Raw genomic sequence first — 25,210 nt, forward strand, 5'->3', positions numbered from 1 at the left:
CCAGGGATGCTCAACCACACCCCCTAGAGGGGGTTGTATGTATGTATTTTATTTATTTATTTATTTATTTATTTTTGCGGTATGCGGGCCTCTCACTGTTGTGGCCTCTCCCGCTGCGGAGCACAGGCTCCGGACGCACAGGCTCAGCCGCCATGGCTCACGGGCCCAGCCGCTCCGCGGCATGTGGGATCCTCCCGGACCGGGGCACGAACCCGTGTTCCCTGCATCGGCAGGCGGACTCTCAACCACTGCGCCACCAGGGAAGCCCTCACCTGGCTTTTTGATTCTAGTCACCCTGCTGAATGTGAGGTGGCATCTCGTTATGGTGTTGATCTGTTGATGACTAACAATGTTGAGAACTTTTCACGGGCTTGCCGGTGCTTATTGTTTTTCCTTAAAAATTGTTTTTTTGGAAATAATTTTAGGTTTAGAGAAAAATTGCAAAAATAGGACAAAACCCTTATTTACCCTTAGCCCAGATTCCCCAGGTGTTAACCACGTGTGCTTGATCATTCTCTATCTCTGAAACATTTAAGACTAAGTTGCAGGGCTTCCCCGGTGGCGCAGTGGTTGAGAGTCTGCCTGCAGATGCAAGGGACACGAGTTCGTGTCCCGGTCCAGGAAGATCCCACATGCCGCGGAGCGGCTGGGCCGGTGAGCCATGGCCGCTGAGCCTGCATGTCCGGAGCTTGTGCTCCTCGACGGGAGAGGCCACAACAGTGAGAGGCCCGCGTACCGCAAAAAAAAAAAAAAAAAGACTAAGTTGCAGACGGGAAGGTTCTTTACTTCTAAATATTTCAGTGTGTATTTTCTTAAAACAAAACAAAACAAAAACAAAAACCAACTTTCCCTTTTGCAACCACGGTAAAATCATCGAAATCAGCACAGACTCAATACTATCGGTTACTGAATTTATCCAACTTTTGCCAAATTCCTGGGTACCAGCATTTTTTTTTTTAAAGCTCCCCAGGTGATTCTATTGGACAACAGGGATCTCTGTCACCTCCTCTCGCTGAGGAGGACCATTAAAGCCAGGGAGGAGAATGTCCTCCCTCAGGTCATTAATGATTTAGGAAAGAGTTTTCAGGGTACCACCCATCCTCTGGGGCACCTTTGTGTGACTTGGGAAAAGACACCTCTCCCAGAGCTGACCCAGGTGGGCAGCCGGCTGGCGAGCAGACAGCGTTACACCCCCTGCACCTAGCACACGGCGCATTCTCCATCCAGGACTGGCTGTAGCCACGGAGGAGGGGGTGGGGGGAGAGGCCCGCCTCCTGAGGGCCTGGGACAGCCAGTCTGTTCTGCTTAGTTGGATGTGTACCCTTCATTTCCGCCCTTGGCGAGTCTGCGCTTGACATTTGAGAGGGGAGGAGAGAGAGTGACTGCAGGCAGAGCGGCAGACTCTTTGTGGCACAACGTGAGCCCAGCTGCTAAAATCCTAGCTGAACTCTATTTACCATACGCTCTTCTCTCCTGCCAGAACCCTCCCTCTACTTCCCTATCCCTCAGGCCCGCTTCCACCCTGGTCCCGGTGGTCTTTATAACACAAAAATCTGACCACATCCCATTCCTGATTAAAACCCCATCCCTAGATGAAGCCTGAGTTCCTCCATCCTCAATAAGTGGGAGCAGTGGCTGTCTCTGCTCTGCTCTTCCCTGCCTTTGTTTAAGGTCTACAAAACAGAAACTCCCGGGGTGTGGAGCTCAGCTATCTGAGTCTTTAGCAGCCGTCCAGGAGCTTCTGATGCACGCTCAGGTTTGAGACCCCCTGGCCTAGTAGCTATGGTCACAGGGAGGTCCAGGCAGGACCAGCCCTTCTTTGGTTCAAGTTACTCTAAGCACACGTTCTTTACAGCTGGTGAATCAAGAATATGGACAAATATTTCCAATGAACCTATTCTGTGCCAGACAAAGGAAACAGGAAAGATGGCATGGGTGGGAGAATGTGACTGGGTGACGGGAATCCCAAAGCCCGTGGAAGGCCATCTGGGCGGCCCCTTGAGCTGGTGGCAGCCTTGTCTTGGGGGGTTATACTGAGGGGAGCAGAGACCTCAGCTGTCAGCGACTTCTGGTCCAGGTTTTTAGAGTAGACATGGCTGCATAATTCTTTTATATTCTCACAGCTTTACACATCTCATGGTTCCCATTGATTTAAGGATTAAAAAAAAAAAAAAACTAAAAGAGAAAACACTTGGCGGTATACGTAAGAAAACAATTCAAGTTTGTAGAAGAAGAATCTGGGCCTTCTAGGTCAAGTTGGTTTAAACTTTGATTTCTAAGCACCTTAGAAATCCTATTGATAAATAAACAGTGAATGCTTTTTAACGCTTATAGAACTTCGGCACTTGGAGGATCCCTTAGTGTCTATATAACTAGATGGTGAGATAACTCAAAGGTTGAAGCACCCCCTCCCTTTTAAAAAGTCTTTTTACGAGTACCTTTAAAATTCTGTCTCATAATTTCCTTGAGTCAAAGTTGAACAATCTTTCCTAAAAACCAGCATGTTCTATATGTGAACTTTTTCCCATATAGGTGAAGGGGTCACATATGGTTCACATATGGGTGAAAGGGGTCAAAATGTACAAACTTCCAGCTATAAGATAAATAAGTCCTGGGGATGTGATGTACAGCATGGTGTCTACAGTTAATAGTATCGTATTACATATTTGAAAGTTGCTAAGAGAATAAATCTTAAAAGTTCTTATCACAGGAAAAAATTTTTGTAACTATCCATGAGGTTGGACAGATGTTAACTGCACTTACTGTGGCCATCGGTTCATAACATGTACAAATACCGAATCATTATGTTGTACACCTGAAACTAATGTAATGTTATATGTCAATAACACCTCAGTAAAAATGCATGCCTGTTTGCACTAATACGTGCAAATGAACAGATACACAATGAACCATCAGAATGATTGAGAGTGGGATGGAGGTGGAGAGATGGATATGTGAGTAAAAGAGAATAAATAAATACAGAAAACAAGAGAGGGGCCTTGAATGGAAAAATATAAAAAGTATGATTTACTCAATCCTGTGCACCTGAGGTCCAAAATAAATATATCCATAAAAATATGAAATATCCTTAAAAAGACTACACATTCTAAAAAAACCTCTTAAATGTTAAAAGATATTTTCTTAAAAAACAAACAAAAAACGCTTTTCTGAAGGCAGGTTTTTTGTTTTTTTTTTCCAGTAAGTGCTTTTTCCAACTCATTTTTGAATGATATTTTCCAGGGTTCATTTTGTGACTAACTCAAGGGGGTAGCAGGATGCTCCCTTCTCTACCTAAAGATGACATCATCAAACCACCACCAACAGGGTTTGCATTTCGGTTTGTTTTCTGTGACGTGGTGCTGGTTTGTGTTGACTCATGCAAACTCCTTAGTAAGGCATATGAACTTCCACAGTCTTGCCCCAAGCTCCCTTCCCATGCTTATTTCCTACCTGTCTAGACAAAACTGGCTCCTCGCTGCTCCTCCTTTTTTTTTTTGCGGTACGCGGGCCTCTCACAGCTGTGGCCTCTCCCGTTGCAGAGCACAGGCTCTGGACACGCAGGCTCAGCGGCCACAGCTCACGGGCCCAGCCGCTCCGCGGCACGTGGGATCTTCCCCGACCGGGGCAGGAACCCGTGTCCCCTGCATCGGCAGGCGGACTCTCAACCACTGCGCCACCAGGGAAGCCCCTTGTTGCTCTTTAAACAGCCTTATCTTGGTTCTGTGCCTTTAGACATACTTCTTGTGCCTACTTTGAAATGTCACTTCCTTCATGAAGTCTTTTCCAATGTGGCCAGGAGAGTTAATCACACACAACTGGGAGGAGACAGAGTGACCTGGGTACCAAATCTCACCTCTAACACTCACGACCTCGATAAGTTACTGGATTTTTCTAAGTCTCAGTTTCCTTATTTCAAAAGCAAGGTTGTGGTAATAATACCTACGTTACAGGGTTGTTGTCAAGCTTGTATATTCAAACTGCTGGGAATCTGCTGATGCTCAATAAATGCGTGTTCCCTTCCTCTCCTCAAAAAGAAAAAAAAAGAAAAAACGCGAACAATCTTGCCTAAAAGGCGGCATGCTCTACATGTGACCTTGTTCAGCTTTCCATGCAGCTCCTGAATAACAGAAAATCGACAAGCTGTCATTCATTACAATTTGGTGCCTGCCTGTGGGTCTATTTGAAATTGTGTCTGTCTGATATTTGGTCATTGAGAGTGGAAAAAACTGGTCACGCACCTTGCACTTTTAGTTTTCTAAAGCAAATATACTGGAACGAGCTAATTAGTGCAAACGTGGACCGTTGGTCTTCTGCAGTTGATTTAGGCGACAGGTTAGTCTTAAATTAATGAAAGGTCTGAATTAGAGATCTTGAGGGCTTGAAAGGAAACAGAGCAATAGCCAGGTCTGGGATTGTTTTCTACGGGGGGTCCTTCTTTAATTAATAGCCGTGAATGTTTTGTGACTTGATATCAGAAATTCTAATATTCCTAAAGTGCTTCAGAAGTTCTCCAGAATATTTTAGACATCCATACCGTTTGCACTATTTCTGAAGGAGGGGTTTGCACTGAAGAAGTCGTTGCTGAAGTGAATTAACTGTTACAAAGCTAATGGAATCTCTTTGCTTCTTATCCTATTGGGTTATGCTAACTGCATCTTCAATGTAATTCAAAGTTCTCCTTCACCTAAAATCGAATAATGTATCTATAGTTTTAAATGTCTGTTACTGAATCCACTTTTTTTTTTCAGTCTAGCATCCATACTGCAGCAGGGTGATTTTGCCAAAACACAGCTCCTTAAAAGCCTAGTGGAACTTACCAGCATCAGTGTAAGCCCAACTTCCTTAGGCGGACAGCTGGAGCCCTTCTCAACCTGGCCCCCTACTCCAGCTGCCTCTCCTGCCCACAGGGACCCCTTTCCTGCCTGTAGCCACACTAGAATTTTCCCAACTAGGCGCCCTCGTAATATCACGCCCCCTCCCACCCCCGTGGACGATGTGCTTCCTGCTGTTCCCTGTCCCTCAAGATGGAGCTCTGTTAGCACCTTTCTAACGCCCCAATTTTCCCCTCACGGAAGTCCTTCAACCCCCCTGCATTTGTTTTCTTGTCCTTCTCTCTCCTGAGTAACAGGCACTAGTTTCCTGTGCCTCACGGAGTGCGTTCACGTGGCTGTTTACACTTAAATGAATTAAAATGAAAGACGAGTAAAGTTCAGTTCCTCACGGGCACTTGCCGCATTTCAAAAGCTCAGCAGCCACATTTAGTTGGTGGCGACCTTCCGGGCCAGCACAAGTAGAGAGAGCCTTTCCATCACGGCAGGAAGTTCTAGACTTTGAGCTCCTGCGGGGCAGGGGCTGCATCATTCAACACCACGTCTCCGGTGGGCAGTAGAATGGCCACCACATGGCAGATGCTCAGAAGTTTCTCCTGAACCAAACCAAACCGATCAGACGTGAGACTGTCTTCAGAGAAGCAGGACCAGGGTGTGCCTATTGTCACAGGAGGTCACCACCTTCTGACGGTGGGGTGGCAGGAGGTGATGGGAGCGTGCCTGGTACTCAGAGGGAAGGGAGCCCAAACGAGCTCAGAGGTGGCACGTGCCAGCCAGGGTTCTGTTACTATGGAGAGAGTGAGAGTGGGCGCTATGGGGGAATAACTCAGGATACCTGCTGCCCTGGGACCACAGGGCAGCCTGGTTTGAGGGCATTTTGGGGGAGAGCATCGGGCATGAAGTCTGGACTTCATGTGACTGTGATTGAGAGACCGGGAAGTTAGGGGGTAGGGGACTGACAAGACTTTAGGAAGAGTCAAAAGTATTACCACTGCTCCCTAGCTTCTGGTCCTGCAGATGAGGAAAGGCAATAGGGCTCTCACCACTCTGGGTCCTTCATGCACTTGGGAGACCCCGTGGGAGATCTTTCTCCTTCTGAGAAGCACAGCCATGGTTCCACTTCAGAAGCCCCATTTCCAAACCCAGGCTTTGGCAGCCATGGTGTTTCATTGTTCATTCTTCATGAATAGGCTTGACTTTGTTCAAAATGAAAGCTTACATGCTGCAGATCTGGCCTGCAGAGGGGATGGCAGGGAACTCGCCTGTGTGGCTTCAGAACTGCCCCCTTTTCTCTGGAAAAATCCTCTCTAGGAGTCTGTGCCAAGACCTGGCGAGTGAGAAATGACTTTTCATGATGTATTCAAAAAATGCATCTTTTAAGAAACTGTCTTTATAAGTGGCAGCAGAGGAGGAAGAAATAAAAAGAGAGAAAGGGTAACCCTTTCAGTTCAAAAGCATTATTTCTAGATATGGAGATGCTGGGACAAAGGGATAGTCAATGCTGGGCGCCTGAGGCCACGTTTCACCTGATTTATTCTGTTCTTCCACACGTGCCCTCTCGTGGACACACACACAACACCCTCCCACGTGGACGGTTCAGGGCCCCCATAATCCTTTCAGTGGGACTTTAATTTTCTAACTCAGAGTCCGTGGACTTGTTGGGGCCCCTGGATCAAGCTGTCCCCTTGGCGATCCGCGTTATCCTCAGAGCAGGGGGGTGATCGTGATGCGATCATGGTCTTTCTAAAACCTTGGGCATTTCCAATTCTGCTTCTCAGGTTCTGCTCAGTCTTCCATTCCTCCCTCAGTTGACTCCTCCTGAGGAAACCACCAGCATGGCTTCCAACAGCAGGGAGGTGCTTTCTTCCTTCCCTAGTAGTACAGCCCTGTGGCCCAGGGCTGCAGGTATCCTGAGTTATTCCCCCATAGCGCCCACTCTCACTCTCTCCATATGTGGCTTGCATTTCCGATCATCACAGTCACAAACACCTCTTCTAGGTTGTGAACCATCACAGGAGTGGTTCCATTGCCAAAAACACTCTTAGGTTAGTTACCCCAGGGAGACCCATTGTCACGGCCATTTTCCTGGTGAAGGTCCCTGAGGTCCTTAAGCGATTTACAGAAAGCACAGAATTAAGGGCTAGAAGTGGGATTTTGAATCCAAGCCCATCAGATGACATGGCTCCTGCCTGCTTCACTACGTCACACTAACTCACACTGGAGGGGAGGAAGGGCGCTTCAGGTAGAGAGGAGAGCACGAGCAAAGGCAGAGAAACCTTCAACAGGAAGGTATGTTCCAGAAAATGCAAGTTATTCAACTCTGGGGGAGCAAAGTGTGTGTGGTAGGGGGACGGAGTGGAGAACGGGGTGCGAGCGTGATGGGGACCCAGTGGGACCCTCAGGGACTTATTCTCTGACAAGAAGGGAGCTCGGATAAGTTGTGGTCATGTTTTGTTTTGAATCATCTAGTTCACTCTGCAGTCTGGTCACTTGGCTGGAGGGTGGAGGATGGGAACTTGCAGGCACAGACCGTTTAGAAGGTGCTCTGGCTCCATCACTCTTAACTTGTGGTGTGACCTGGGGAGTCACTTACCCTTTCTGGCCTTCAGTTTTCTCATCTGTAAAATACAAGTATTGGATGAAAAGGAGTTTTCACCAATTTATCCACCACCGCAGGCCCTGTTTATCTCATCTGCTCACTGGCCTGCAGTGGGGAGAGTCTTTTTATTTCCTGATGGACTTTGCTAATTATTCCTCTCCTGCACCCCGCCCAACCCCTTTCTGGGTAATCACAGCCAGCCAGGCACTCAGGGCCTCTAATCAGCAGAGGTATCACCCTCCTTTGGTATCCAGGGCTGAGTGAATTCTGAGTGAAGGCCTCCCTTCCGACAAGAAGGATGTTCTGGTTTTAGGAAATACTGCCATGGGGTCTAGGGACACAGGCTGGAGACCAAGACATCTTTGTCATGCCCCGGGTTCCTGGACCTCCTGCTTCCGGGCTCTTGGTCCCAGGGACCCCTCTGGACCCTGGACGCTAACATGCCTCACATTTGGGAGGTGCTTGGAGTGGAGGTTACACATATTTGGATTTTACGTTTAAACTATTTTTGTTGGAAAAGTACCGCGTGCCCAAGGGAACAACCCAAACACAGAAGAATAGTGAAAAGTCGCTAAGCCCCCTAAGGCCGGTCATCTCAGGCCCGTGCCCACCTGCCCTTGGGAGCCTCTGCCCGGCTGGCCGGGCCCAGGGCTGCGTGAGGCCGCCTCTTACAGGGTCCTCCGGCTCAAGCTCTGCCCACCTGCCGGCCTGGCACCGCCAGGGCACGGAGACCCACCTCAGGGTCGTCCCTGCTCCTCCTGACGACGCCTAGACTGGCGTCTGTCCCAAATGGCTCACCGAAGACTCTCAAGTGGAAGATCAAAGGCGAGCTCTTTTATTTAATAACAACGTTTTGAGAGAATCACGCATGTGGTGAAAAATTCAAACAGTACAAAGCCTCTCTCCCACCCAAGACTCCCCCCACCCCGCGCGTTAGCAGCTTCTCGCTTCTCCTTCAGGAGCTATTCTGTGCATGTACAAGCACGCATCCTGCCCATAACAACTTTTGAAAAGAATCTGACTCGAACGATTATATTCTAATTACTTATGCTCTTTGCTTTTTTCACTTAACCGTGGATCTGGGCGCTGGCTTTCTGCCAGCCCCGCGGGCCCCGCCTTCTTCGTAGGGCTGCACAGGGTCCACGGTTCCGGTCGCGCGTGCCGAGCACAGGGGTCAGTTCCAGAGTGGTGCTCGTCCTCCTCCTCTAGAGCGCGTGACCGGGGCAGGCGGTGCCACCGCCCGGGGTCTGGGCAACGGCCCCTCCCGAGGCCGGGCGGGTCCCCAACTCTGCAATTTGCGGGAACTTTCCCGGGCGCTCGCGCGCCGGCCAACCGCAGGTTCCCCCGTGCAGAGCCTCTTTTTAGTTTTAAGGTCGCGAATCGCGGCGAGGGAAGCCGCAAGAGGCGGATACATGGGAAGCGGAGACCGGGAAACGAGGCCCCGCGAGCCGGCGGGCCCACCCGCGAGCCGCCCCGCCCGCGCCCACGAGCCCCGCCGTGCCCCGGCGCGCCCGCCCTGCCCCCGCCGCGGGCGGTCCCCGGTCCAGCAGCCCGCCCGCCCTCCCGCCATCCGGCCGGCCCCCCTCCCGGGCGCAGTGCCCGTCCCCAAGGCAGCTCGTCACCGCCGCGAGGCCAATGGGCTGGGCCGCGCGGCCGCGCGCGCTCGCGCCCGCTGGCCCCGAGTCCCTCCCGCTCTCTCCCCGGCGCCGCACTCCTGCCCTCGCTCAACCGGCCGCCGCCGTCGGAGCCGCCATGCAGCCCCCGCGCGCCCCGTTCTTCCCGCCGCTGCTGCTGCTGCTGCTGATGCTCGCGGCGCCAGGCGCAGCCGGGTGTCCCGAGCGCTGCGAGCCCGCGCGCTGCGCTCCGCCGCCGGCACACTGCGAGGGCGGCCGCGTCCGCGACGCGTGCGGCTGCTGCGAGGTGTGCGGCGCGCCGGAGGGGGCCGAGTGCGGCCTGCAGGAGGGCCCGTGCGGCGAAGGGCTGCAGTGCGTGGTACCCTTCGGCGTGCCCGCCTCGGCCACGGTGCGGCGGCGCGCGCAGGCCGGCCTCTGCGTGTGCACCAGCAGCGAGCCGGTGTGCGGCAGCGACGCCACTACCTACGCCAACCTGTGCCGGCTGCGCGCCGCCAGCCGCCGCTCTGAGAGGCTGCACCGGCCGCCGGTCATCGTCCTGCAGCGCGGCGCCTGCGGCCAAGGTACCTGCGCTCCGGGGAGCTCCTCGCTCTCCGCCTCCCGGCCCCGACCTGCCCCCGCGGGACGGACGGGCCGGCAGAGGGGCAGCGAAGCTTGGCGGGGTATTCCGGGCACCCACTGGCCGGGAGAGGCGGGCACCCGCCCCGGCAGGGGCAGCGTTGCGCGGGCTCTGTCGGAACCGAGCTTTGCGCCTAGCCCAGGGTCTGTTCCGCGCGCGGCGGGTCCTGGACGTGCTCTGTCCAGAAGCCCGGAGCCAGGGTGACGGGGCATCCCGCCCGCTGGCCGGCTGCTGGGTGCCCCGCGGGGAGCCGCACCGCGCCAGGGCCTGGGGGACAAACAAGACAGGAATGTGGGTATAAAGAGAGTTGAGAAGTTCGGGGCTGAAAAAAGTGCCGTGTGCTGCGTGAGTCTGAGGCTTTGGGACCGGGTCTAATTTCCGTAGCTTTCCCTTCTTTCTCTGCATCTGCCCCCCCGCCCTTTAAAATTAACCATGCATTCATTTTTATTTCGGATACTGTCGTTGAAAACATTGCCTTTTTATTTGAAAGGGACGGTGGTGCCCGTCAGGCTCCCCAGTTTCCCCAGGTGACCTCCCCGCCCCCTCCCCCCCCACTCGCCGCCCTGGCCAGGCACCAGTTTAGGCGGTGCAGCGGCGTTGCTGCCGCCTTGCTTCCCGTGTTTTGAGCCAACCCTACAAAAATGAAAGTGGTTCTTTTTGAACAAGCTGAATGTAGTTTTGGATCACAAAATATGCAGACGCAGGGGTGAGGGGAGAGGGTTAGGGATGAGGGAGAAGGATACCCTCTCCCTCCTTAAGCATCTTTTCTCTATCAGCGAGACCCATCCTGGCAGGGGAGGTGATGGTGATGGGGCAAAGGGTGGAGCAATCGTCTAACTCTCTCGCGGGACCTTCCAGAGGGATGCTTCTCGTCTCCAGTCAGAGAGACCATGTGGAAAAACAATACGGAGTTCAGCTACGGCCAATCCAGCGGTATGGGGACGGGCCAGCTCTGCTTGGCAGTGCACTTGGTTGCAGCCACACGGTGCCTCTTCGCCGCGGGCAGTGCGTGGAAAGGGAAAGAGGGGAGCCCAGCGCAAGGGGCTGCTCTAGGTTTTCTTTGTAGGAAAACCGTCCAGCACTAGGGCCTGGCACAGGTTGGCCGACACAGAGAGGAAGGTGCCAGAGCAGTGTAGGTGAAACGGAGATTGTGTGTTCTGCCAGCACGGGAGCAGGGAGCCAGCCTCCGCGCTCAGGAAACAGCCTAGTTAGAGGGTGGAGGAGCGATATTCCCGAGAGAAGTGAACCTGCTGAGTCTGAGGTATGGGCATGACAACGCGTGCGTATTGAGTGCCCACTCTGTGCCCCAGTCCGTGTGCCTGGTGTGTTACACGTGTGACTGCACTCGGCCTTCACAGCCTCGAGAGGAGGGAGCCTTTGCTGTCATTCCCACTTTACAGGTGGGGGAACTGAGGTGGAACTACTTGCCCAAGGCCACTCAGCTGGAATTTGAACCCGGACAGCCTTACTCAGAAGCAGCCCAGTGTTTAACCCCAAGCCTGGGGAAGGGAGGTCAGGCTGGGTAAAGGAAGTTTGGGGAGGGTCCGAAGTGCATCCCACGTGGAGTGCGGGGGTCAGGCTGAGCCAGGTATTGCTTGGTGAATAGATTGGTGTGGCTGGGGCTGCTTGGGGTGGGGGGCATCAGGGGTGACCCAGGCTGGTGGTGCAGAGCCCCAGGGCCAAAGTGTTCTCAGATGTTCTTGAGCCAGGGCAGCGCAAAACAAAAAAACCAAACAATAACCAAAAATACCTGGGTAGGACAAAGCTAGCAGTAGAATGCCAAACACGCCAGGGCACGGAGTTCGGGCTAGTGCAATCAGTAGTTTGGGTGTGAGGTGATGACTATAAAAAAAGCACGTTGTGTGTTTTTGTCAAAAACAAGCTAGCTGTTACTGTTTGTAGTCGAGCTGCACGGGGTCCTGAGTAACTGGCAGTATTCAAGCACCGAATTTATTGCCAGTGAGGTGGAGTCACTGAGTAAGTTTCAGGTCATTAATAGTCAACAGGTCCTCTCCCACTGGCTGTCAGGCCCACAGCGGGCTCCCAGGAGAACCAGCGAGGGGACAGCCACGGAAGGATGAGCGTGGTGGCCCAGAAAGGAGGGAGAGACAGAGGGTGCAGAGCTGTTCTCCTCTGTCCTTCTTTCTTTCTGCAAATATTTACTGAGCTCTACGGTGCATCCGGCACTGTGTGTGTGTGTGTGTGTGTGTGTGTGTGTGTGTGTGTGTGTGTGTGTCTGCCTGGCACATAGGAGGCACCTGGCAGATGCGTGGGGGGATGTTGAATGAATAAATGAACGAAGGAAGAAACCAGAGGTGCTGGAGATACACGGCCACCCAGTCTTTCCTCAACGGAAGGTTTCACTTTTGCCGCCCTTCTCCCCCCATCTAGCATTCCGCCCTTGACTTCCTGGAGGTACCTCTGAGGACAGGAGCCTGGGAGCCAAGACTTCATTCAGTCGAAGCCCTGCCCACAAGCAGGTCACCTGACGTCATTGTTAAATGCTGTGCATTGGCCGCCTGCTCCAGCTGTGAGCCTTGGCAGGAGCACTGTTAGCTGGAGTGCCCCTGCGAGACCTTTTGGAGGAGGCGGGAGTACGGGAGGCCTGGATTTGGAGCAAGCGTGCGAGGACGAGGGGAAGGATCGGCTCCCCGATTCACGAGATCGCGAAGAGGGTTTGTCTGGAGCGGAGAGCGAGGGCCAGGGAGGTAGGACAGGCTGGCGAGCAGCGTTTGGGAGCCACAGTGGATCTTTGGATGGCGGAATGAGCCACCATTCGAAAGAAAGCACTTTTATTTGTGAGCTGTTTCACAAAGACTTCAGAGGGGGTGTCTAATCATCGTTCTGGAAATGAAGGCAAATCATCTATTTCAGAAATCAATGTTGCTCTCAGGGTTTGGATGGGAAAGTGTCCAGTTATACCAGAGATCAAAAGAGCTGTCGTCTTCCACCAGGGGCAGTTTGGATTAGCTTCAAGCAAAAACTCTATACTGGTCAGGGGATTACGAAAAAAGAAAGGAATTGCAATTACTAATAGTCTGATAATAAGGACTAACATATACTTCGTGCTTATTCTGTGCCAGGCCTGCGTTAACCCATTTGATCCTCCTAGCAACCCTATAAGGGGCGTGCTGTAATCTCCCCAGGTTACAGCTGGGAGACAGAGTCACAGAACAGTACCTTGCCTAGGACTTGAACCCGTGCATCTGGTCCACAGCCCATTCATAAGCACTCTGTGCTGTTGACAGAGAAACCGAAATTATAAGCCAACCCCAGCTAAGCCGAAGCTAATAGCTGGAATAAACAGAGCTCCAGATGGCCATGGCCTTGAGCTGAAACAGAAACAAAGGACACGTCACAGTGCTCGCTCCGCAGGCACAGGAGTCTGAGGACATGGTTGCCCCCAGTTGCCATCAAGGCAGCCCTTGCTGAAAAAAAAGCCAAAAAGCAGAAGCAGCTGTAGCAGAGATGCATCCAAACCAGAGCCCCAGGCCCCAGACTGCTCTTGGGCAGAGAAAGGCTCCTCCGGATTCCCAGACACTGCAAAAAACTAGCCAGGATGTGTAGCAGATTTCTGCCAAAAAAAGGACAGGAAGCCAGAAAAGAGGCCTGAAAAAGACTCCTCAAGCATCAGAAGTCTAGTCCTTTTCTCCTCCTAGTACACTCTCCAGGAAAGCGACCCGCCCCACCCAAAAAAACCCCAGCAGCCCCGAGCCCAGAGGTCTCCAAGCCCAGGAACTCCTCGTCCTGGTCTCACCCCAGGCCTGACAAGGGAGGGCTTCTGAAGGTGCGGGCCAGCCCTGCATTCCTGGCGAGGAACCACCACTGGCTTAGATGCCTTTTGAATAGTTTATAAGGCTTTGCTCACTCTGGTTGGTTATCTTCTTTTGTTCTCAGTTGGTTTTGCTAAAGAGTTAAAATATTAAGGTTTCATAAAATTAGTAAGCCAAGTGTATAGAAGCCAAGCGTCTGAGTAACTCCGTTCCATCCGGAGGAGCTGTAAATAGATTGCATTAGCACTTAAAATAACTGCATTCAGTAACTGATTATGGCGGGGACCATGAGCTAACTGTGGTCAGACGGCCGACGGCCTCGGGACTGCAGGGCTGGATCCTGAGTCCATTTGGAGTTGTGTGATCCTGGACGCCGTTCTGTGCCTTGGATTGAGAAATCAGACTTTCCATGAGCTTATATTTCAAGTGAATAAATAGTGATGGTAAGGCTTAATTTGAAGAAGAAATCAAGCTTGGCAGTGGGTGAGGCCAGCTGGGGTGGAGGGACTGACAGGCTGAGACTGCCTCTGACCCTGCCTAGGCTGTTACCTGACCAGGTGACCGGCCCCTGAACCTTCAGAGCCTCAACAGTGAGGGGATTGGACCAGGTGATCTCTGAGGGCTCTTCCAGCTGGAATGGTGTGTGATTCTTGTAAGAAAACTAGTCTCTGAAGAATTGTGGTAACCTCATCCTTGTTTTAAAGCCTGGGCTGGCTTCTTTAAGAGGTATTTCTTTTTCTTAAGTTATCGATGGTTAAAGCCAGGGTTCGGGTTGAATGCCTGTGGCCCACTTGGGTCTGGTTGCCTCGTACTGCAGCTTTGTGCTGTCTGCTGCAAGTCCCCAGGTGACCACTGCGGTGGCATGTCCAGCCCCAGGAGGTGAGCTCCACTGAACCCGGTGACCCTTGCTGTTTCCCAGGGGCTCCGAGGCTGGGCTGCATGTGTCCTCTGGAGTGAGATCCTTCCTGAGCCCTTTCTCCTTCCTTCCCCATCTTCTCTGCCGTTAACAAAAGAGAGAAAATTAATGTCAGCAGAGAAAATGAGAGGAGTGTAGCCATCCCAAATGGTTCCCGTTGAAGGGGCATGTCTGTTGCCGCTGGAAGGGCAGAGTTCAGCTTTTGGAATTAGTGACATGAGTTCTATTTCTAAGTTCATTCAGAGCATTTATTGAACACCTTCTGTGTACTTAGAAGGTCCAGATAGAAGGAATCAGAGGTGAGAAAGGCTGGGTAGCCCGTGATCTCAAGAAGTTCGTAGTAGCTCATATCACACCCGGCTTAAGGAGTCAGATCACCACTTTGTAAAGGGATGACTTCTCGTATGTGACTTAAACTCTCTAAGTTTCAGTTTCCTCATCAGTAAAATCATTATAAAAATAATGGTGCATGCATACCTATGTCATAGGATTGTTGAAAGATGGAAACACCTCATTATATGAACTTAGTGCTTAGAACTGTGCCAGGTGCATTACTAGAACTGGATCAGTGTTAGCTGTAATAATAATTATCATCATCATCATCATCATCGTCAAGGAGTCCGCTCAGTAGAGGAAGCACTATAATGATGTCTCCCTGGGGATAAGGTGCGTGAGTGGCTTAAAGAAGGCGTCACAGAGAAGGAGGGTGATGCGGGACCTGTGTCCTGGAGGCTGACTTGGGGTTTGCCAACAAATATGTTAGAAAAGCTTCTCTGGGCAGAGAGACTCAGACACCACGTTGCCTGTCGTCACCCTCTGAAACCCCCAGGCGTTGTCCGTACCATCTGAGAAGTGTGCGACTTCTCTTGAATGAAGAGCTGCATGCCTGGAATGCCTGGGATTTCACAAATGTCATCTCATTAACCTTCCTTAGAGTATGTGACGCCCAGGAGAGAGCAGTGTATAGCAGCCCCAAGACCTTCCTGATTGACGCTTAGTTTGTTTTCCACGTTTTGGGAATTCCTCACAAGGAAAGACTTGTCACATCTTAAGGAAAAAAAAAAGTTTGGGAGCCCACAGATACCCTATTATTTTCGATTCCTAGGACAAATTGTCAAGTCAGTGTGTTCTGTAATAGCAGTCCTCCACAGCGTCATGTGACAGCAGCTGGTCCCTCACCAGGAGATCATCGTGCTTCCTCGGGCACATGGTGGTTTCAGAGGGCGTATTGTTGTGGCTGGAATTTTCAATAATTTTCAAATTTGAATAAGCTCGGTCTTAATGAGTCAGAGCCTTGTGCAATATTTTCAAACCTCAGGAAACATCTTTTTCATTAGTTGTGCAATCAGATCTCAAGGAGAAGACGGCAGGCCTGTCTGCCTGATAAACTGTTTTATTTTTTCATTTTTTTCTGAGAGTTTGGTGCGATTCGTGGTAGACTTCCCTTCCACATAGGCTCGGGCGAGATTTTACTAGATCGTCCAACAGTTGAGCCATCTCACACCCCAGGACTAGGGGCGCTGTCTCTTTGGTGCCAGTATTCCAAGCGGCATCCCTGCTCGGGGGGGATGGATGGACACAGAGGGTTCTGCCAGTTGGGGTTGTCCCGGCCGATGGCTGCCAACTGGATACAGAGGAGGGAAGGCTCAACGTTCAGCAGTCACGTCTGCTTTTCTCTGGCAGAGGGTGAGCTAGCCTGGGGGATGGGGGGACAGGGACAGTGTTCTCCAGGACAGCCAGGTGGTAGGAAACATCAGTGGGCAGAACAGTGACCAGAAGAGCTACCACCACTGGGTGCTTTCTGGGAGCTGGGCACTGTGCTCTTCGTGTTATGGGCCAAACTCGTGCTTCCCTCACCGTCACCCAGGGAGGGAGGGGTATCGTTCCGTTCTCCAGCTGGGAAGAGATGAGGCTCCAGGAAGTGACTGATAGTTGTCCAAGGCTACCCAGTAGAGGGAGGTGGAGCCAGGATTTGAACCCAAGTCTGCCTCACTCCAAGATTATTCCTGAGATGTCTTTGACCCAGGTGTTACTTAGAAGCGGGTTACTTAATCTCCAGATACTTGTGGGTTTTCCAGCTCGCCTTCTGTTATTGATTTCTAGTTCAGTTTCACTGTGGTCTAGGATCATGCTTTGTATGATTTCTTCTTTCTTTTTTTTTTTTTGCCTTTTAAATTTGTTAGGATGTGTTTTCTGGTCAAGGATGCGGTCTCTCTTGGTGAATGTTCCATGTGAACAGCAGAATCTTCTGCTGTGGTTGGGTGGCGTGTTTCATAAACATCAATTAGGTCTAGTGGATTGATAAGGTCAACTATATCGTACTGATTTTCTGCCTGCTTGGTCTATCAGTTCCCGGAAGATGGATGTTGATGTCTTTGGAATCTACTCTGGAGCCCTGAACTGCTGTCTCCTTTACGGCCTCCCAGTTTGTGGAAACCTGGGTTCTGACCACACAACCATCTCTGTGTCTCCACCACAGAGAGCGTGTGCTCTTTACCAGGGAGCCTGTGGTCTGCATGCTGAGTTTTCAGGCTCAGTTTCTATTGAACATTTACTGGTCAAGAAATGGCCTGAGTTGGGGTTTCTTAGGTCCTAGTTTGACATTTCTCCACCAATTTGACCTTTTTGGCTCTGGAAAATGTAGCCCAATGTGGTTCAGCCCTCGTTGGAAAAAACCCAGGAGGAGAAGTCTGATAATAGCATAGAAGGCATAGGAGGAAGGGCAAGAGTTTGAGACCATCTAGAAGGGCCCCATGCGCACTGATCCTTTTCTGTCTATGGGGTCCTAGAACACTCTCATCCAAGGCTCTTCTCTTGGAACGCTCACCGTTGGTCAGCCATATAGTTCTTCATCCTCTGAAAAATACAGCTGTGCCCTCACCTTCCACAACCCATCTCTAACCACATCAACTCTCCATTTTCATGTTTTCTGGGATTTTGTGGACAAGGACATTTCTGCCCTCGCAGAGATGCTGTTGACTAGCCAAAGACACCAGTTGGCTGTGGACAGAATCCCAGTGCACAAAATCTGAGTGTGGAAGGTTCTCGCAGGTCCTATAACCCAACCCTTCACTTCAGAGAGAGGCACCCAAAGGGAACACGACTCTCACAAGCTGCTTAGCTCATCGGGGCAGGAGGATGGTGGGTCAGCGTGGGCTCCATCCTGAGGCCCAAGGCAGAGCCCTTGAGCCCTTCCCTCCTCAGCTGTACTTTCCTGCTAAAGCAGGGGGTTATTTGGGAGAGGCTGGGGTCCATGCACACGATTCCCATGAGGCAGAAACAGTGGGTGCTTTCACTTAGTCTCCCATTACAAAATGATGCCAAAGAAAACTCCTCCCCCACCCCCGCCAAAAATAAGCTCCTTGGGTTGGAAGATGACCAAAAAGCTATCCGTATAATGACTGACTTCTCCTCTCAAGAGTTCTAAGCACCTATGAATGCCCTTGAACCATAATTACAATGCTCGTGCTAAAAAGAAAAAAATTAGTATAAATATAGTGGTGGGCACACCAGATAAACCAGGGCTGAGATGCTTCAATGTCTTCTAAGCTGTGGTCTGATTTTCCTCTCTCAGCATAAAGACTCTTTTGAATCTCTTTTCACCGTACTGTTTAGACGTCATGGGAAATGCATTTATACGTTTGATGGCATACTGCACTATGACAGTGTTTGAAAGTTATAAATACACTTTAATCACATCAAAAATAAAAGAAGAAAAAAGATTCAGGATTCCACCATTATTCCAGCAGCTTCATCATTTCTGTCCCCAGCATTACCACCATTTGGTTAACTAGTCCTTCTTGGTGTCCATTTGGGCCACGTTTGCCCCAAAACAAACATTTTTGTGTTCATGGTTATTTCTCAATCTAGGGTTATTCTTCTGGGATAGATACTAAGAAGTGCAATGACTGGATGGAAGGTTAAGTTTCTTTTATGGCCCTTGGTGTATGGCAAGGGCCATACATTTTTTTCCAGGGGGTTGCCAAATTATTTTCCAGGGGGTTGTACCCATATCCGTTGCCGTCAGCTATAGAATTACCCACCTCCTAAGTCACTGACAGCTGGGGCAGAAGAAGCCAAGAAGAAATTCTCCTGAAAGAAATCCTTCAGGATAAATGGAATAGGATGGTACCAAAACGGTCACTCTGCTCAGTCAGTAAATGACCTGGTCTGTCTTGAAGTGATTTTTATTCCCAGATTGACTGCTTTTAGGAGATATGCAATGTTTGGGGTAGAATGAGAACTTTTAAAGTTTGATTTTACCTGCGGATGGAGTTGTGATTACAGACTGGAAGGGGGATTGTGTGGTCGTCGGGTCATCTGGCCCAACACTTGTGTTTTCATTGAGGGGCCAGGACCATTGAGGGGATGTGAAAGCCCGAGGTCACAAGCCAGGCTGTGACAGAGCCTCTGAGTTTCTGGACGCCCAGCCCACGGCTCTCTGCACTCAGCCTCCCGGATGCCAGCTCTGTCCAGGATGCAGGAGGAGGCCAGACTGTTTGTGCTTGTTTGGAAAAGTGAGCAATATGTTTATTCGATTGTTTGGTTACACATAGACCGAAATACAACTGGAGCGTCATACATAAAATGCAATTCTCTAGTAGCCACATTAAAGAAGTAAAAAGAAACAGTGACTTTTTTCTTTTTTTTTTTTAATGCCGTTCTATTGAGATATTATTCACATACCATAAAATTCACCCTTTTAAAGCGGATAGATCAGAGTTTTTATATACTTACAGAGTAGTGCAACTGTCATCACTGTGCAATTCTAGAATACTTTCCTCACTCCAGAAAGCAGCCCGGTACCGGTTAGCAGTCACCACATACTTCCTTTCTGCCCTAGGCAACCACTAATCTCTGTCTGTCTCTATGAATTTCCCTATTCTGGACATGGGACATTTCATATAAATGGAATCATACATTTGTGGTCCTTTGTAACTGGCTTCTTTCACTGACCGTAATGTTTTCAAGGTTCATCCACGTTGCGTGTGTCCATGCTTCATTCCGTTTTATGATCGAATAATATTCTGTTGTGTGACTGTAGTAAGGCCAGACTTTTATTTTATCTCCTCTTTCTGCTGGGGAAATCCTAATCCCAGCCCCAGAAGTCACCTTGACAGTGACTAGACGGCTCAGATGGCTCAGAAGAAACTGGAGCACAGGATGCAGGAAGCCAGCCTGGAAAATAAGAATATTCCATAAGGATGGGAATTACATACTGAAAGGAAAAGATCAGGAAGTGCACTTTTCAGATTTATTAGATCATATGATATTTTTTTGGAGCTGGAAATAATGTTGGAAATGGTCTAGTCTGTCCCTCGTCTTACTGATGAGGTAACTGAGACCCAGAGAGGGGAAGTGGCTTGTCTTGGGTCTTTACTTCTCACTTGAGCCAAAGATTCCTTCTGACTTTTGTCTCAGTTTTACAAGTTACCCTCCTCACACCTCGAAGACAATGCTCATCAGCAAACGGGCAGGGGGTACCTCTCAGGAAGAACTGTGCCCTTCCTGGACGGAGGGCCTTGCTTCACCATCACATCCCCGCTTCTCCTTTCCCAAGCCCCAGGCCAACCCTCCCGGACCAGGGGCTACAGGAGGGTGGCTGCTGACAGCTCAGGAGTGTGTCCCAGACCCTTAATAAATGGACCCATCACCGCCCAGCCCGCTGGTCGCAGCTGGAGGCTTCGGGAGCCTGCGCTGGCTTGGCCACTTCAGACACAACAACCGGGAGGAAGGAGCTGGAGCGGGAAGGGAACCCAGCTGAGAAATCTGGGGAGGTCAGGACGGGAGCCAGGTGCTAATCAGGAGGAAAGTTAATGGTGTTTTTGTGAGCGGAGCAGTCAGCTGTTTCCTCAAAGATGATGATAGACGCATCATTCGGGTGTTCAGGAGACTTCTGAAAAAGGAAATCGTGCGGTGGAGCTGATGGGAAACTTCTTTTTCTGACTATTTTCCTGACATCCGACAGGTCAGAAAACAACGATTAAAGGCAACGATACCCAGCAAACCCAAGCATTCACCATGAGGATGCAAGCGAGGACTTTTTTTTTTGCCAGCGAGAGTGAAAAGCGGTTATCAATGACAGGCACCTTTAGACATAGACGCATTGTTCTGGAAAAGGCGTCTTTTGCCAGTAGAGCTGAAGCTGCAGAGAACTGGGCCGTGCGCATGACTGACGGCCAGCTGGCCGGGTGCCCCCCGAAAGCCGTTCCTCCTCCAGAGAGGCTGCTTAGACGTGTTCGGGTCGCCTTTTTCCCCCTTCACTTCACCTGCCGAGTCTTTTCCAGCATCACCGGCAGCAGCCTGGTCCCAGCCCCTGCAAACAGTCACTCGCTCAGGGCCCATGGATAGGGGGGACGGGTTTGCAGTCTGAGGTCTGGCGTCAGGCGAGCTTTTCCCGCTCTGAGCCGTCTGAGAGACCGCGCCGGAAAGCCAGGGGCTGCCGGGCCTTGGAAGTGCCGGTGTGGGCTGGAAATTGAGGCCAGGCTCCCGGGCTCCTCCCCCCTCTGCCTCCTTTATTCATTAGGAGCAGAGAAATGGGTCACACGTAACTCTCCTGAATTTTACTTCTTCATTTGTCTGCAAAAGACAGAGAGTGTAGTGGTCCATCATCCATTATGCATCTTAAAAAAAAATAACAGTTGCTACCTGCGAATTCAGTTTCTTTTGACAAAAATAGGGCTGAGGGCCCTTGGCCATGGGAAGCTTGATTCCAAAGCTGTGTCTTTTCTGTTTTGATCTGTCTCACTTAGATTTGCAGACGGTGGCCCTGAGAGGTACAGGACTTTAAGGTGATTGTAGACGTCAGCCGGCTGCCTTGGTCACAGCCAAGTGATGCCTCTCTCTCCTGAGCGTTTTCCCTGCAGGGTTCAGAGAAACCTAGCTGCACGGGCCCCTCTGCCCTGGAATCTGCAGCCGCAGCACTGATTAGAATGGGGGTCTGGTTTCCTGGAATGTGCAAGGTCTCGCTGCTGTTTCTGCTGTCTCCACGCTCCAGACCAGCGTTGGGCCAGACTCTGGGTTGGAGCCGTGGCTGACAGGTTTTCCTTGGAATTTAATGGAGGGGGACGGACAGAATCCAGTCACTCAAACTGAAAGCATGGAGAAGATGAGTCTTGCAGGGCATCTCTGCTGCGGTCACTGAGTTACGCTTTTTTTTTTTTCTCCCCCAGGCAACCACTCTTGCAAAAAGGAGGCCCCGTCCCCTTTGCACTTCATGCATCCTTAGCCATTAGGGACCTGTTTAAATTGATTTGTCTCCTGACCCTCAGGGAGAAAGCAGTCAAAGTTCGGCAGAAGAGGAAGCATTCTGGGTTTCTCTGCTGTCCCGGCTCCTTTAACTGTAGCCCGCCTGATCTCTGTCTCCCCCTCAGGTGGTCTGGCCTCCTCCTCCTGTGCCCCTCAGGGTGATTCTCGAATTCATCATGCAACCTCACAAAGGAGCCTTTCTTAGTGAAAAGGCATCCTGCTGCCTTCCCTGGATGTGGACCAGCCCCCCTCCTAGCTGCGAGGTGTCGGGTTACTGAAACGCCCGCTTCCTGGCCCTGTCTCCATGCGCCTACACACCTGGCACAGGTGTCTTACTCGGGCCTCGGGTGCCCGCGCTTGGCCAGAGTTGTGGAGGCCACCTTCCAATCCTGCCATCAAAAGTCGTGGCAGGGCCCGCTGTTCAGGGTGAAGCTCAGTCTTCCAGCATCTCTCTTTCCGTGGTGCCCGCGGCTGGCCTCCCCATCCGCTGGCCTTGGCCTGCAGCCCTCATTCTCTCTGCTGTTTCATCCCCAGCAGAAGGAGAGGGACCTTTGGCTCAGGGCAGTGTGGTGCCCAGCGTTCCCATCCCCCTACTCCCACACCCCAGCCTCACCAGGCTCCACTTGGCCTCTAGGTAAAGGTGCCGAACAGTGAGTGGAATGGGCCCGGTGAGAACAGACCCCTGGGCCCACGCGGATGATGTGCCGGACGTGTAATCATTTCCTCCTGGGGGGGCGGGTCCCCTCCGGATTTGGGCCTGGATTTATTTACCAGGCAAGTAGCCTCTTTGTAGTTACTTTTAATCTCGCCATACTAGGGACAGAGAAATACTCACATGTGACCCTGGGACCCTCTCAAGGTGAAGAAGAGGACAGCCTCCGGCATACACCCCCATGGCAGTGCATTCTGAGGCATCACTGGTTTCTAGGCCCGAATCTAGGCTGGTCCTTGGAGGATGGGGTTCCAGAGACTGGACCTCACATGGGGAGCCCCTGCTCGGGGTGCTTTGGCTGTGGGAGGGTGGCTGATGACAGGTGAGGAGTGCGTCCCAGACCCCTTACTCAACTGAGCCATTCCCGAAGGCTATTTTAAGTTTCCATGACACCCCACTGGAAGCCTGCTGTGTTTGCTCCTTTATTTACAGTTTCTGAGCCTGTGGGAGACTGGCTGGCTGTGTCTGCTGGAGGCCAAGAGAAATTTCCCAAGGCTTTTGGGTAGGACTTTGAGTTCAGAGCAGTTGTGGGTCCAAGCTGGCATCTCAGGGGTCATTACTTCTTCTGGTCCTTCAAATGAAAATGCGAATATGTTTTCCATTGGCTTTCACTTCCAACCTCTGTACAATGCATATGTGCCCTTGCCTTCAAAAGAACGTTATTTCTTTTGTCACTTATGCCCAGGTCCACACACGGAAGGAAGAGAGGGCTGGACTGGAAGTGTCGGGGGACTGGGGCCGAGCAGGAGGGAGGCTGCCCTGACCGGCCTGCCACAGTCCTTTGGCAAGTAGACCCTGGATGAATCCAGCCATCATTCTGGCTGAGCTGCTTTCTTCCCGTTTTGTCCTTTCCCCTGCATCTTGTCGACTTGCTACGATTAGTAGTCTTTAAAGTATGACTGACTTTGCGGGCGTTTAAAGTTGAAGAAATTAGGTGAAAAATCACAAGTGAGTTCTTCCCTTTCTCTGTGGAGCTGAGAGGGACCTTGGAAGCCACCCGATTAAGCCTCCGTATTTTAAAGAGGAGGAACCTTCGGCACGAGGGGCTTGCCGCGGTCGCACGGGTTGCCTCACGGAGTGTGAGCTGTACCAGGCATCTTAGATCACAGGAGGGGGGTGTCTGCCCGCTAGCATATGGGACGTTTCCTCGGCTCCTGTAGACTGACTGCCTGTGGGCTCCTGGGCTCAGCCAGATTAGGGCAGCATCTCCATCAGGTCCTGAGCACGTGTGATGCTTCTCAGTACTTCATGTGCACTTCGGGTTTTAAAACAGATGAGTTTGGAAAGTAGGCAGGGCCAGCTTCATGGGTGTGCCACCCCCTCAGGAGGAGCCCACCCCTGGCTTAATGCTCTGCTGTGACCAGCTTGGAATTCTTAATAATTTTGGAACAAGGGCCCTCCACGTTTTCCTTTTGCACTGGGCTCTGCAAATTATCTAGCTGGTCCTAAATGTGGGACGGTTTTTGAGAACATGCTGTTCCCGTTGAATAAAGGAGGATTTATTTCTTTTTCCTCGAATATACTGTGTTTTGTTTTCCCAATTAGCCCTGCTTACCAACTCTGTTGAGAATTTGGAGAGCATGATTGTTCTTGCTGGAAGGGAAGGTTGCGTTGTTCATCTTGAATCCTGGCTCTGAGCTCTCGGGCCTGGAAGTGGGAAGTGTGTCCCCACAACTGCAGGAGCTGCGGGGGACTGGAGGCTGGGTGAAAGGGCTGGGACCTGGAAGGGAGGCCACAGAGGCAGAGCAAAGAGTCCAGCTGGGGAGCCAGACAGATGGCCGCTCGCCAGCTCTGAAGCTTTGAGCATCATGCTTGACTTCTCTGATCCTCCGTTTGTTTCCCCATCTCTGTAGACTGGAGGTAAGATCCTCCCTGCAGGTTTGCAGGAGTGGAGAGTGTGCATTAAGGAATCTTGGGAGATAGAGCTGGGGACTCAAAGCCACGTGATGGAGGGAGTTGTGGATGAGACAGGAGATGGGGATGTCCTTGGGGGTCCTGCAGTAAGTTCATGCACCCCAAGTGGCAGTTACTCAGGGGAGACACCGAAAATGGGCCAGACCTGCCCGAATTAGAATGTAGAAGTGGGATTCTTAGAAGTTTCAGAAGTGTGGGAGGAGCCTTTTGGAGGTGTTGAGATGCACCGGGGAGTGCAGGGCTGAGAACTGGGAGGTGATAACCCCGCTCGTGGCCTCGAGACGGGCATGGGGTTTAGTGCTTTTTGTGCTTTTCTCATTCAGGACTCCCAACCCCCAGAAGTAGTGGTATTATCTCCATGTTGTAGGAGGGGAAAATGAGGCTTGGACGGGCAGAGCCGCTGCCTGAAGCGACACAGCTGTGAGGGGCAGAGAATCGGGACTGGAGGCCAGGTCTGCTCTGGGGTCACTCTGGCATTAACAAGGAGCCTTGCGACCTTACCCAGCCTTGCTGACCCTGCTAAGAATGTTCTGAGGTTGGAGTCCAGCTTGGCCTTCCTGTCTCCCTCGGACACTCTGGGTTTGTGAACCTGAGCTGCTAAGCCGGGGTGGGAGAGGGCGGGCAGCTCCGCATGGAGAAGGGACAAGGGACCAAGGGACGGGGCCGAGGGACAGAGCGTCCAGATCCAATTCTAGGCCAACTGTAGCCAGATGTGGAGCGGGGGCCACCCTGGAGGGCCGCCTTGGTCCTCCTACAGTGGAAACAAACTTATGGTTACCAAAGGGGAAAGGTTGGGGGGAGGGATACATGAGGAGTTTGGGAGTAACATATACACACTACTATGTATAAAATAGATAAACAACAAGGACCTACTGTAGAGCCCAGGGAACTACACTCAATATTCAGTAATACCCTATAAGGGAAAAGAATCTGAAAAAGAACAGATATATATAGATTTAGATGTAGGTT

At 51.3% G+C, this 25,210-nt stretch overlaps 1 protein-coding gene and 1 long non-coding RNA gene across 2 annotated transcripts in view; both read left to right on the forward strand.

Moving 5' to 3' along the window:
* Positions 1–9,048: 9,048 nt before the first annotated feature.
* HTRA1 (HtrA serine peptidase 1) overlaps positions 9,049–25,210 on the forward strand; it is a 57,722-nt gene continuing 41,560 nt past the window's right edge. Inside the window, exon 1 of the mRNA XM_027112835.1 lies at positions 9,049–9,622. Within this exon, the coding sequence (XP_026968636.1) occupies positions 9,064–9,622 (559 nt within the window). The 5' untranslated portion in view covers positions 9,049–9,063. The remainder of the gene's footprint in view (positions 9,623–25,210) is intronic.
* On the forward strand, positions 15,863–23,837 carry LOC113623485 (uncharacterized). Its single transcript, XR_003433949.1, has 2 exons — positions 15,863–21,773; positions 23,013–23,837. It is a non-coding gene; the product is annotated as an uncharacterized LOC113623485 (long non-coding RNA).

The sequence above is a fragment of the Aethalodelphis obliquidens genome, unplaced genomic scaffold, assembly GCF_003676395.1.
Source record: "Aethalodelphis obliquidens isolate GAN/ISIS:26980383/991018 unplaced genomic scaffold, ASM367639v1 scaffold11, whole genome shotgun sequence".
Classification (NCBI taxonomy): domain Eukaryota; kingdom Metazoa; phylum Chordata; class Mammalia; order Artiodactyla; family Delphinidae; genus Aethalodelphis; species Aethalodelphis obliquidens.